We start from the raw sequence: 14,715 nt of genomic DNA, 5'->3' as shown, positions 1-14,715 counted from the left end.
GCCTGCGCAGGGACACTTTTCTGTGTGCTGCAGATGCAGGGACGTGCGGGGGGGGGGGGAGTTGGGCAGCATGTAACCTAGGAGAAGAGGCAGCGGTGTGTCCCGCAGGCAGTGATTGTGCTTGGTTGGAGGTAGTGTGGTGCTTAGCTAAGGTGTGCCTTGCTAATGAGGGTTTGTCCAAAAGTAAAAATTGTTAGGGGGGTGGGGGCACTCTTGCCGCTATTGTGGCTTAATAGTGAGACCTGGGAACCTGAGATGCAGCCCTGCATGTTGCCCCTCGCCTGCCCTATCCGTTTCTGTGTCGTTTCCATCACTTTCGTAGGTTTTGCAGATTTTCACAAATGAAAACCTTAGCGAGCATGGGTCATATGCAAAAATGCTCGAGTCACGCATTGACTTCAAACGAACTCTCGAGCATCGCGCAAAGCTCGACATGAGCAATGAGCACCCGAACATTTTAGTGCTCGCTCATCTCTATTCAAGACAGGTTTCCAGACCACTGAAATTCAGACATTTATGAACAGCTTTGGTACGCACATTCACAGGATTTGAAGAGATTTCTTTTTCAGGGCTAAGTGCACCAGTTACGGATCTTGTGATGTCATCGACTTCTTGGGACATCCACTTCCTTCCTTCTGGTCAGTGCTCTTTGCTTCCAATACTTTCTGCAGCAGCTGCACAACTGGCGATTTACTACATTTATACATAGTAACATAGTATTCAAGGCTGAAAAAAGACAAATGTCCATCCAGTTCAGCCTGTTTCCTTTCCCCCTTATTGATCCAGAGGAAGGCAAAAAAACCCAACACACTGAAGAAGAAGTCAGTTTACCCCATTTTGGGGTAAGTCAGAATTTGATGGCAGTCAGAATAATCCCTGGATCAACTTTTGAAAGTTCCTACCTGACTCTAAGACCCATCAGGTTATTTAATATCTATATCCTGCAATGTCATCGCACTACAAAAAGACGTCTAGTCCCCTCTTAAACTCCTCCATTGATTTTGCCATCACCACGTGCTCAGGCAGCGAGTTCCACAGTCTCATTGCTCTTACAGTAAAGAACCCCCTTCTGTGTTGGGGATGAAACCTGCTTTCCTCTAGACGTAGAGGATGCCCTCTTGTTACCATTGCAGTCCTGAGTATAAACAGATCATTGTATTGTCCCCTCATATATTTATACATAGTTACTTGGTCACCCCAGTAGATCCGGAAAGCTATCTGACAAGCTGGGTACCCCCCATTACTCAGGGTCACAAGAACACTCTTTGTGTGGAGCTAACTGACAAAACTTCAACATAATCAAAATGATCTACAAGACAAACTATGCTGCCCATAGCAAAGCTTTAATTTTACCACAGTAGTTTCTTGAAAGATGTGCTATGACTGTTTGCCATGGGTAACAACGTCTCTCTCAGACAGTTCTGATAAATGAGCTTCAATGTTTTTTGTGGTCCACTCTGTATACTGGAGTTCAAAGTGTGCATGCGCAAGAAATAAGTGACACGTTGGGGCGATTAGAATTTCATGATTTCCATAAATCTTTGTACTCTATGGTTAACAACTCACATAGATCTGAAGGTTTTTGTGTCATGTTTTAGCTTCAGGTACCGAATTCGTGCAGCAGCCAGAACTTGTTGTCTCCAGAGCTGAAAGCCACTTAGTGTCACATTTCCTGATTCTGACATCAGTAAGAGAGACTCCTCCATTTCTGCTGAAAAGATGTCATCTGTTGTCTGCTGGTCCGGGCTGAAAACACTGTAATCTAGGATGAGAGGATGAATCACACATCACAAGACAGTGTCAAAATGTAGACAAAACAGACAACATTACATTCCCCGCAACCCCTCATCACTGAAAGGCCTTAAAACTAAAAAATGACTTTTATTAATATAAAGATAAAAAAAACCACTTCCTCGAATCTGAGGTGGTTGGGACTAAACAGACACACACCTACAAACAGAAACACACATTCATCTTAAGAAAGGATGAATTGGGAGTTGGCAAACGTTAGCAGTATAGCGGAGTATGCAAGCCCCTAAATGTTTGGGGGTACCGTATCGTACATATAATACGAAGGTAGTTACTCGCAGGCTAACCGAGATGTCAGAAAGGTAGCTAATCAAGGGTTAACCCTGATGCCAGAGTGTCAGGGAAAATTCTGCGTACAGCACCAATCAGGCCCACCCCAATGCCCCGCTGCCGGCGGTAAAGAAGAGACACCACACACGGAGGTCTGGTATAGTTCCTCACACGGGGACATGACTGCGCCCTTTATTACAGATTACATGGAATCTTATACCCTTTGGTCTCATCACTAGGAATGGGTGATGGGCTCATTGGCTCAAATTCACCGCATAACCATATATGGGAAGTCCGGATTTCCGGCTGAGACAGTGAAAGTTATGTACGTAGTTGAACAGTCGTTATCTAGATATGGCGCTTCTGGGAAAACAGCCAAGTACACGGCCTTGTATCTGGTTCTGTATCATCTCTGAATTTCTGGACACATCTCTCTCAGCCTTGCAAAGCCTTGGAATATCTGATGTAAGGCGACATATAAGTTTTTCTCATTTTAACTTTGAATAGAACTTGCATACAGGTATAAAAGCATAAAAAACATATGGCAATATATACATATACCCTCACAAGAGTAGGCGCTTAGGTAATGCGCTTATAAGCACCACTGTGGCACACATGAATAGAGCTGCGTATATAAGCAGACTTAAATACCGTATATATAATACGGAGGGTAGATTAACCACGGGCTGGATGATATGCCCAATATACCATTTGAAATACTGCGTTTGTGGGAACACTGTGGCAAAAATTAATAAGGCCAAGTGTTTTACGTGTTACCTCCCAATAGAACACTGATTAATAGTCTGTCGGAACCCGTAGACCTACTGGGTTGTCTGAAAACATACGTGACCTAACAACATTAACTGTAAGTGCCGAGGCGCAGAGACAGCTAGATAGTTGTCACAAAGTGTCACATGAAGTTCACAGAATCAAATCTGTGATTGAGTTTCTACAGCATCGATTCAAATAATAATATAGAGACTTGCTCTTAGGGTGTAAATAGAGCTGTGATTTGTTATTGTAGAGACTAGCTCTTAAAATTGACCCTTAGAGCTACAGTCTATAATTAACAATCAGAGCTGTCGTCTGATATCGATTAGAATTGTCGTCGACGCGTTTCCACAGTGCGAGCAAAGTTAGCACTGCTTCATCAGGACGAAATGGTAAGTATAATTAATGGTGTTAATTGAACTCAACAAGGGAACAGCAGGAACGCTAAATGTTTGAGATATACGATGGAACCTGCGCTTTCCTGCTGTCCCTTAGCTATAGAAGGCCAGGAGGGCTGATACCGGTTGGTTTAAGGAGACAGTTAAACGGCTAGCTTGATGCATGATAGAACTGATAGCCGCCTAAATAACATATAAGTTAGAGCCCTAGTGGGCAGCACTTCTGCTTGACAGACCGCTCTACAACTGCCAACTGCCCAGTACTCTTCCTCCATAACCTGCATCTCCACCATTAGGGTGCCCACCCACTAGCGTTTTTTTACTGCGAAATTCGCAGCGTTTTTTTTTTTCTGCAGGGGTCTTTGGGCTATGGGACATGCAAAGCTAAAATCGCGATCGCGCAAAATCGCGATTTTGCGCGATCGCTATTTTTACATTACAAGTTCCATAGACCCCCTGCAGAAAAAAAAAACCTGCGAATTTCGCAGTGAAAAAAAACGCCAGTGGGTGGGCGCCCTTACAGAGGAAAAACCTTCCACCCTACTCTGCAAATCATGCCTCACCATTTGTGCACTTCATCCAATCCCATCTTATTTCATCCCCAAATTTACCACTGTTTATCCCACCCCTGAAGCCATTTTTTTCAACCTACCATTGACCACTGGAGTCTTCCTTTCTTTTACACATCCAACTATCTCACCCATCCTCAACCAGCCATCCCTCAACCTGTCCTCTTTGATCAGCTATCACCCCATCTCATTATTTCTGCTTGCCTCAAAACTCCTTGAACAGAATGTCCACCTCAATATGTTCTCCAACCTTTCAACCAACTCGCTTGTTAGAATTTAGACCCAGAATCTCCTGTGTCCCAGGTGGAGCGCTTCTCACCGAGCTACTAGTGATCTTGGACAGCTCCTTTACAGAAGCTATTAGCTCCTTGCCTCTTGGAATTCCTTACCTTGATTGTCTAATTAGCCCCACCTCTGACTTCCTATATATGCCTGGTCCCACATCTCCTTGCTACATTATTGTGCTTCCTGCCTGTAGACTACAAGCTTATGCTACAACTTACTGCTGCTTATCTGTGCACTGAGCCTGGACTATTCACTACACTCTGTTTACTATCACATCTGTCCAGATTGTCTCAGCAGCTCGACTCTCAACTCACTACCACAATGCATTAGCACCTATTACGAACTGACCCATAGCTGGTGGAGTCTTTACCAAAAACCCCTACCAGCACCTATAGTAGGACTACTACTTTGGCAAACACACTTGCTCCAAGCCAATTAAGGAAGATCCCATTTCCTTACCATGATACCTTTAGTTGGGTGTTTTAAATGTGGTAACTACCGTTGTTTGTGATGTAATAGTATCTGCCATAAATGCTCATCCTTTTCGTTTTATGTTGGCCACACTACGCAATCCCAACACAACTGATTGAATAAACATTGGTCCAGTATTATCAATGAATTTACCCTACGTAGTGTCTTCTGCCACTTCCTGTCTATGCATGGGTTGGCCTTTAATTTATTCACTATTGCCTGTATTAAACAGATTCTGTCTGTTAGCCCAAACAGGTTTCATCGTTTAAGACAACGCGAAGCCCTTCGGATGTACAAACTCTCTAGAATTTCCCCTAACGGTTTGAACGACAGCACTGAATCCGTTTAGGTTGCCATCCTTACGGAATCTCCTTTTAATTCTGAATATCAGACATAATTTTAAGTGTTGGTGCGGGCTTCTCGACCCGATACAAAGCCAGCTTGTTCCTTATGGATAATGTGTGGTATATGTGGTTTTAATCTTAAGGCAAACATTTTGGAAAACAATTAAATGTCGCCATTAATTAAGGAAACAGGATGGAAATTGCTGCAGACCGAGAGATGCTTTCCAGGCTTGGGAATAATTGTTAGGGCTTCTGCCCTGCGGTTTCCTATTCCTGCTGCTTACTGTAAATTGTAGCACTGTCCAGAGTTCTGAAACACCAGGGAGTGATACTCCCGCTGTGTTAACAATATGCCATATTATTCTTTATGCCCATGGGCATTTTCTACAGAGTGAGAATTAATTTATTAGTATTAATTAACTACTTATTTAGTTATTGTGCTCTCATGAAATTAACACTTTTTTACCGTGAACAGTCTTTAGAAAAGTACAGTTTCCCCTTCCTTTTATACAGCGATATCACTTATTTTTATAGGTTCGTTTATTTCTACGTTGATTGTAACAACTGGCATTGTGTTGGCGGTATTCTTTGTTAACAATCATGTGCCTGATGATGTCACCTGCCGCTTGGAGCCGCAGGCTTTTTAAATCTGCCTGTAAAACGGCCAGACGAAGGAGCTGGTCCAGCACAGAAACATGTTGCCTTCTGTCTTCCTATAATAAAATTATTATATCCCTTGTTCTCCCGTGGGTGCGGCAATACTTTTCTTCAACCAGAATTCACTACCACACTGACACTGTTGATTGGTTAAGGTTGTTTCAGCACAGTGGTGGGGTCAGAAGCCAGATTGTAGCCAAAGTCACTAATGATCTGCCAACTGGCGAAGCCTCACAAGATTACCCTGTGCTCCTCAGTCACATCCTGTCCTCTGCCTCTGACACGGTTCACTATTCCCTTCTGCTACAATCTGTCTTAGCCATTGGCATCACAGAGATGGCCCTCTCCTAGATCGGTCACACCTCTCTCATTCTCACACTATTTCCTTGTTTTGCACTCTCTCTGTTGGTGCCCCAAAGGTTCTGTCCTGGAACAACTACTCTTCTCCATCTACACTTTTGGGTTTTAGAACTCCTGAAATCCCATGGCATCCAGTACCACTTTTATACTGAATACATTCAAATCCACCTCTCTGGTTCAAATTTTATTTTCGTACATAGGAGGCAGTACTATATTTGCTATATTCTTGTACATAAGGGCCAGTATCCTAGTCATTATGCCTTGTATATTCTTGTACATAGAGGGCAGTATTCTAGTAGTTATATTCTTGTACATAGGGGCAGTATTCTAGTAGTTATATTATTGTATATAGGGGGCAGTATTCTAGTAGTTATATTCTTGTACATAGGGAGCAGTATTATAGTAGTTATATTCTTGTACATAGGGGGCAGTATTCTAGTAGTTATATTCTTGTACATAGGGGGCAGTATTCTAGTAGTTATATTCTTGTACATAGGGGGCAGTATTCTAGTAGTTATATTCTTGTACATAGGAGGCAGTATTATAGTAGTTATATTCTTGTACATAGGGGGCAGTATTATAGTAGTTATATTCTTGTACATAGGGGGCAGTATTATAGTAGTTATATTCTTGTACATAGGGGGCAGTATTATAGTAGTTATATTCTTGTACATAGGGGGCAGTATTATAGTAGTTATATTCTTGTACATAGGAGGCAGTATTATAGTAGTTAAATTCTTGTACATAGGAGGCAGTATTATAGTATATTCTTGTACATAGGGGGCAGTATTATAGTAGTTATATTCTTGTACATAGGGGCAGTATTATTGCAGTTATATTCTTGTACATAGGAGGCAATATTATAGTAGTTATATTCTTGTACAAAGGGGGCAGTATTATAGTAGTTATATTCTTGTACATAGGGGAGCAGTATTATAGTAGTAATATTCTTGTACATAGGGGCAGTATTATAGTAGTCATATTCTTGTACATAGGAGGCAGTATTATAGTAGTTATATTCTTGTACATAGGGGCAGTATTATTGCAGTTATATTCTTGTACATAGGAGGAGGTATTATAGTAGTTATATTCTTGTACAAAGGGGGCAGTATTATAGTAGTTATATCCTTGTACATAGGGGGCAGTATTATAGTAGTTATATTCTTGTACATAGGGGACAGTATTATAGTAGTTATATCCTTGTACATAGGAGGCAGTATTATAGTAGTTATATTCTTGTACAAAGAGGGCAGTATTAAAGTTGTTATATTCTTGTACATAGGAGGCAGTATTATAGTAGTTATATTCTTGTACATAGGAGGCAGTATTATAGTATATTCTTGTACATAGGAGGCAGTATTATAGCATATTCTTGTACATAGGAGGCAGTATTATAGTATATTCTTGTACATAGGGGCAGTATTATTGCAGTTATATTCTTGTACATAGAGGGCAGTATTATAGTAGTTATATTCTTGTACATAGGAGGTAGTATTATATTCGTTATATTCTTGTACATAGGAGGCAGTATTATATTAGTTATATTCTTGTACATAGGAGGCAGTATTATAGTAGTTATATTCTTGTACATAGGGGGCAGTATTATAGTAGTTATGTTCTTGTACATACAGTAGGGGCAGTAGTATAGTAGTTCTATTCTTGTACATGGTGGGCAGTATTATAGTAGTTAAATTCTTGTACATAGGAGGCAATATTATAGTAGTTATAGTCTTGTACATAGGGGGCATTATTATAATAGTTATAGTCTTGTACATAGAGGGCAGTATTATAGTAGTTATAGTCTTGTACATAGGGGCAGTATTATAGTAGTTATAGTCTTGTACATAGGGGCAGTATTATAGTAGTTATATTCTTGTACATAGGAGGCAGTATTATAGTAGTTATATTCTTGTACATAGGGGCAGTATTATTGCAGTTATATTCTTGTACATAGGAGGAGGTATTATAGTAGTTATATTCTTGTACAAAGGGGGCAGTATTATAGTAGTTATATTCTTGTACAAAGAGGGCAGTATTAAAGTTGTTATATTCTTGTACATAGGAGGCAGTATTATAGTAGTTATATTCTTGTACATAGGAGGCAGTATTATAGTATATTCTTGTACATAGGAGGCAGTATTATAGCATATTCTTGTACATAGGAGGCAGTATTATAGTATATTCTTGTACATAGGGGCAGTATTATTGCAGTTATATTCTTGTACATAGAGGGTAGTATTATATTCGTTATATTCTTGTACATAGGAGACAGTATTATAGTAGTTATATTCTTGTACATAGGAGGTAGTATTATAGTAGTTATATTCTTGTACATACAGTAGGGGCAGTAGTATAGTAGTTCTATTCTTGTACATGGTGGGCAGTATTATAGTAGTTAAATTCTTGTACATAGGAGGCAATATTATAGTAATTATAGTCTTGTACATAGGGGGCATTATTATAATAGTTATAGTCTTGTACATAGGGGGCAGTATTATAATAGTTATAGTCTTGTACATAGGGGGCAGTATTATAATAGTTATAGTCTTGTACATTGGGGGCAGTATTATAGTAGTTCTATTCTTGTACATAAGGGCAGTATTATAGTAATTCTATTCTTGTACATAGGGAGCAGTATTATAGTAGTTATATTCTAGTACATAAGAGGTATTATTATAGTAGTTATATTCTTGTACATAGGAGGCAGTATTATAGTAGTTATATTATTGCACATAGGAGGCAGTATTATAGCAGTTCTATTCTTGTACATAAGGGCAGTATTATAGTAGTTAGATTCTTGTACATAGGGGGCAGTATTATAGTAGTGATATTCTTGTACATAGGGGCAGTATTATAGTGGTTATATTCTAGTGCATAGGGGGCAGTATTATAGTGGTTATATTTTAGTACATAGGGGGCAGTATTATAGTAGTTTTATTCTTGTACATAGAGAGCGGTATTGCAGTAGTTATATTCTTGTACATAGGGAGTGGTATTATAGTAGTTATGTTCTTGTACATAGGAGCAGTATTATAGTAGTTATATTCTTGTACATAGGAGAAGTATTATAGTAGTTATATTCTTGTACATAGAAGCAGTATTATAGTGGTTATATGCTAGTACATAGGGGGCAGTATTATAGTAGTTTTATTCTTGTACATAGGAGGCAGTATTATAGTAGTTATATTCTTGTACATAGGGGACAGTATCATAGTAATTATATTCCTGTACCAAGGGTACAGTATTATAGTAGTTATATTCTTGTACTTGGGGAGCAGTATTATAGTAGTTATATTCTTGTACATAGGGGGCAGTATTATAGTAGTTATATTCTTGTACATAGGGGGCAGTATTATAGTAGTTATATTCTTGTACATAGGGGGCAGTATTATAGTAGTTATATTCTTGTACATAGGGGGCTGTATTATAGTAGTTGTATTCTTGTACATAGGGGGCAGTATTATAGTAGTTATATTCTTGTACATAGGGGACAGTATCATAGTAATTATATTCCTGTACATAGGGTACAGTATTATAGTAGCTATAGTATACATAGGGAGCAGTATTGTAGTTATATTCTTGTACATAGTTTGCAGTATTATAGTAGTTATATTCTTGTATGTAGGGGGCACAACTATAGTAGCTATATTCTTGTACATAGGGGCAGTATTATAGTAGTTATATTCTTGTACATAAGGAGCAGTATTATAGTAGTTATATTCCTGTGCACAGGGGGACAGTATCGTAGTAGTTATATTCTTGTACATAGGGGCCAGTATTATAGTAGTTCTATTCTTGTACATAGGGGCAGTAGTATAGTAGTTCTATTCTTGTACATAGAGGTGTAGTATTATAGTAGTTAAACTCTTGTACATAGGAGGCAATATTATAGTAGTTATAGTCTTGTACATAGGGGCAGTATTGTAGTAGTTATATTCTTGTACAAGGAAGGCAGTATTATAGTAGTTATACTCTGGTACATAGAGGGCAGTATAATAGTTCTATTCTTGTACATAGGGGGCAGTATTATAGTAGTTATATTCTTGTACATAGGAGCAGTATTATTGTAGTTCTATTCTTGTACATAGGGGGCAGTATTATAGTAGTTATATTCTTGTACATAGGGGTAGTATTATAGTAGCTATATTCTTGTACATAGGGGTAGTATTATAGTAGTTATATTCTTGTACATAGGGGTAGTATTATAGTAGTTATATTCTTGTACATAGGGGGCAGTATTATAGTAGTTATATTCGTGTACATAGAATGTAGTATTATAGTAGTTATATTCTTGTATATTGGATGTAGTATTACAGTAGTTATATTTTCAGGCATAGGGAGCAGTATTCCAGTCAGAAGACTTTGAAGCCTGTCCCTGTTCTTTACCTCCTTTTTCAAGTTCTGCTTCTCCTTCCAGTTTGATGAAAACGTCATCCAGTGTGGTCATGGAGACTCCATACGTGACAATTTCCTGTCCAACATATCTGTCCAGGTGAGCAAAAAGGTCTAAAATTCAAATATGTGAAAATGTCATACTGTATTCTAACATAGTAGCAATTGTAGTTTTCATTATTACACAGTTTCAAATATAGTGTGTCCCAGTGGTGTTAATGCTACAATGTAATCAAGCGGTAATTGACATGGAGTTCTGTTAATTACTGTACCTGAGAAGCAGTCCATATTTTCAAAAGGTAATGTGTAGGTGATCTGTTCTTCATTCTGCACAGATAGCTTAGAGCTGGGTATGTGCTGCTGAATGATCGAGGTCATCTGCTCAGGGTCACACGATGGGGACACCTGCATCCTAGTCATTGGAACAAATTATAGCAAACCACTAATACAATGAATAAGGCAATTATTAGAAGGAGTGGTCAATTATTTCCTAATGGTATATATTATTTATTAGTTTCAGAGTTGTTTTTCTGATGCAGAGCTCCAAACCCTTCTACACAGCCATATAGGTAACTTACAAAATTACTAAAAGGCCATAAAGAGCTGAAGAGGAACCTATTTTAGAGTGCAATATGATCTGTACACATCTGTCTTCAGCAAGTTCCCCCTAGTGGTGGCTGCAGTCATGCAAAATGTGTCATCAATACATAAATACTAAAGTGATAATAACAGATTGCATTGAGTAGAGTTAGCTCATCTACCTTAAATGATAGCCAATGCCCCATTTTCTTTTCAAAAACAGGGATGATCCAACACATTTCAATCTCCCATTGGATATTACAGCTTTCCTATCTAAAAATAAATACAGAGAGTAAAATTGACACACAGACAGTAATACATTTTCTATATTAACCTTTTCCTATCCAATAAAGTTTAATTGTATACAAAAGTAGCAAGTACCACAGGACATAGGGTAAATCAATGTTAAAATATGCCTTATAGCTCCCTAGGCACCCTAGCACATCCCGACAAACCTCTGTGGTCTCTAGTAAACCTCAGAGTTCCTTCCAGATAACGTTTCAGTTATGCTTTACTAAGTTCATCTTCAAGAAGCGTGAGGAGCTTACTCCAAAGCTGCTTACCAGCAAGTATGTCTGCCTCATCCATAAACTGGGTGCTTAACATGATCACCCGATTGACTTTGTGTTCTTTCAGCCAAGCCCAAATGTGGTGTCGAGAACATGGGTCCAAGCCTGCGGTAGGCTCATCCAGGAGCAGAATCTGTAATGAACAGCAAATAAATTCTTGTTTTTTCCCCAGCACGCTTTGTTTGTGGTTGCCTGGATATATTGAGATGCAAGTTTGGTGACGCTTTTCAAATTTACACATATTACAAGTTTGATAATGCCTTTCAAATTTACAGATATTGTGTCAACTTTGCACAATGGGGCTTATTTATCAATACGGTTCAAAAAATAAACAGTGTAAACTTAGATTAGACAGTATTAAAATGTGACTGTTTATCACTGAATGATAAATCTGTCACATTTTAGTCTATCTAATATTTGGCCTAGTTTGCGCTAAAAATTGCACCAAAATCGTGGCACAATTCGCAGCAAATTGGCTAACTTTTGGCATAAATTAGGTCCGAAAGTGTCTAAAAAACACCTGATAAACACATGTGGTGCAAGTATGTCAGACAGTTTTCTGGTGTGATTTGTGCCAGTAAACTGTTGTATACTGAATAGTAAATAATCATCAATGTCTTTTCATTGGGGGTCCAACTGCTGGGACTCCTAGTAATCAGCTAAAAATTAGAGTGAAACCAGGCAGCAAGTACTGAATGCTAGTGAAATTAATTTCCAATTAAAAGACAGGAATTAGGTCCTACCTGATAATTCCTTTTCTTGAAGTCCTCCTGACAGCATACACCTGGACGTTGTCCGCTGGACACCTGTTGGGACAGGAAGCGGAAAAACACAAAAGGTAACTCCCACCACCGGCTCACCAGTGTGTACCAAATGACTACAGTGACCCGGCTTTGCTTAACCAACAATTTTTAATACAGAAATCATAGTACAATACGTTACTTCACGTAAAAATAACTCAAGGGGAGGGAAAAGCCCCTATGCTGTCAGGATGACTTCAAGAAAAGGAATTATCAGGTAGGACCTAATTCCTGTCTTCCCCTCGTCATCCTGACAGCATACACATGGAGAAGTGCCAACAACCAAGGGCTTTAGGGAGGGACCACTGCCTGTAGCACCTTCCGCCCAAAGGCCATATCACGGCTGGCCCCCAGGTCCAGGCGATAGTGTTTAGTGAAGGTATGAGTGCTCGACCATGTGGCGGCCCTGCAGATCTGGTCGGTTGTCGCCTGGGCTCTCTCCGCCCAGGAACAGGCGACCGCCCTAGTGGAATGGGCTCTAACCTTGCCCGGGAGTGGAATCCCCTGGGATCTGTACGCCTCTTCTATGGCCCTCCTGACCCAACGCGCTAAGGAGTCTTTAGTAGCCGCCCCTCCTCTGCGTGGACCCTGAAATTGAATAAAAAGTTTGTTAGACTTCCTGAAGGAATGTGTGACCTCCAAATACTTCAGGATTGCTCGTCTAACATCTAGATTATGGAACCTCTGTTCCGTGGTGTTACGGGGTTCCTGGCAGAAGGAGGGAAATACTATGCGCTGTTCTCTGTGAAAGTCTGTGAGAACTTTAGGTTGGAAAAAGGGGTCGGGCCTGAACTCCATTTTATCCGGGAAGATGGTCATATACGGAGTCCTAATAGAGAGGGATTGGATCTCCCCAATCCGTCTAGCGGATGTGATGGCGACTAGAAAAGCTACCTTATAGGAGAGGATCTTAACTGATAGATCTTCCAGGTGCTCATAGGGGTGTGCGCAGAGGGCCTGTAAAACTAGGTTCAGGTCCCATGGGGGCATGGTTTCCCTTACAAAGGGGTGGAGTCTGACTGCCCCTTTAAGATATTTCCTAATTAGCCTATGGTCGCCTAAGGGGGAGTCAAAGAAGGATCCAAGGGCGGCCACCTGGACCTTAAGGGTACTAGGTCTTAGCCCCATATCTAATCCATCCTGTAGGAACTCCAATATCTTGTTAATGTCAGGCTGTTGGGAGGTCATGAATACTATGCCCCAACCACCTAGAGAAGGTCATCCATACCCTAGTGTGGATCTCTGGTGGATTTTTTGAGCCTCTCGCATAAAGTAGTGGTCACCCTCCCTGATAGGCCCTGGCTCAGGTATTTTACCCGCTCAGCTTCCAGGCCGCCAGTCTGAACTGTCAGACCTTTGGGCATATCAGAGGACCTTGCTGAAGGAGGTTGTCTCTCTGCGGTAGATGTAGAGGCTCCTGTGTCGAGAGAACGGCCAGGAGCGGGAACCAGGGTCTCTTGGGCCAGAATGGGGCCACCAGGATAACGGAGCCTGGGGACCCCTGAATTTTCCTTAGGACCAGAGGGATCAGGGGGATGGGTGGGAAGGCGTATGCAAGGTCCCAATCCCAAGCCTGGGAAAGTGCGTCTATTCCCAGGGAGCCCCCGTCTGCTCCCCTGGAGAAAAAACGGGGACACTTGGTGTTCTCCCGAGAGGCGAACAAGTCCACCTTTGGTGTCCCCCATCTTTCTATAATTAGCTGGAATGCGTGTGGATGTAGAGTCCACTCCCCCGGATCTATCTTCCTGCGGCTGAGATGGTCTGCCATGGAGTTCTCTGGGCCCCTTACATGGAACGCTGTGACGGAAGGTGTCAGCTGCTCTATCCACCTGAGAACTTTCGCCGCCAGGTCTTGGAGTCGGGGGTTCCGCGTGGATCCCTGGTGGCGAATGAGGGACACAGTTGTTATATTATCCTTAAAGATCTACCCCGGATCTCTGTCTCGAGGTCCCAAACGGCCTTCCAGACAGCGCAAAGTTCTTTGTAGTTGGAGGACTGAGTAGCTTCCTCCCGGTCCCAGCCCCCTTGGACGTAATGACGGCCTAAGTGGGCCCCCCAGCCAGTTGCACTCACGTCAGTAAAGATGGATACTGGGGATGCGGGGCACCAAACCGTGGCTCTGGCAAGGTTGGTAATGGACATCCACCACTCCAAGGAGGACTTTATCTTGTGGGTAAGGACGACTATCTGATCCAGGGAAGCGGGTGATTTATCCCAGTTTCTCAGGATAAAGTCCTGGAGGGTTCTACAATGTAATTGGGCCCAAGGGACTACCCCGATGCAAGATGTCATGAGGCCGAGGACCCTCATGCCTCTCCTAAGGGAGACTTTGGTGGCGAGAGAAAGTGCCCTACACTCGTCCAGGATTGCTTTTTGCCTTTCTAGGGGAAGGGATGAACACTGGCAGTGTGAATCCAGAATAACTCCCAGGAATTTTTTCT

The 14,715-nt window shown here is 41.1% G+C and overlaps 1 protein-coding gene across 1 annotated transcript in view; it reads right to left on the bottom strand.

The window, feature by feature from the left end:
• Positions 1-14,715, bottom strand: part of LOC136588034 (ABC-type organic anion transporter ABCA8-like) — a 199,411-nt gene that overhangs the window by 89,568 nt on the left and 95,128 nt on the right. Inside the window, exons 15-19 of the mRNA XM_066586932.1 lie at positions 11,469-11,607; positions 11,088-11,178; positions 10,599-10,738; positions 10,321-10,440; positions 1,567-1,762 (exon numbers count right to left, since the gene is read on the bottom strand). Of these exons, the coding sequence (XP_066443029.1) occupies positions 1,567-1,762; positions 10,321-10,440; positions 10,599-10,738; positions 11,088-11,178; positions 11,469-11,607 (686 nt within the window). The remainder of the gene's footprint in view (positions 1-1,566; positions 1,763-10,320; positions 10,441-10,598; positions 10,739-11,087; positions 11,179-11,468; positions 11,608-14,715) is intronic.

The sequence above is a fragment of the Eleutherodactylus coqui genome, chromosome 13, assembly GCF_035609145.1.
Source record: "Eleutherodactylus coqui strain aEleCoq1 chromosome 13, aEleCoq1.hap1, whole genome shotgun sequence".
Classification (NCBI taxonomy): Eukaryota; Metazoa; Chordata; class Amphibia; order Anura; family Eleutherodactylidae; genus Eleutherodactylus; species Eleutherodactylus coqui.
This window is presented reverse-complemented; position numbering and strand designations above follow the sequence as displayed.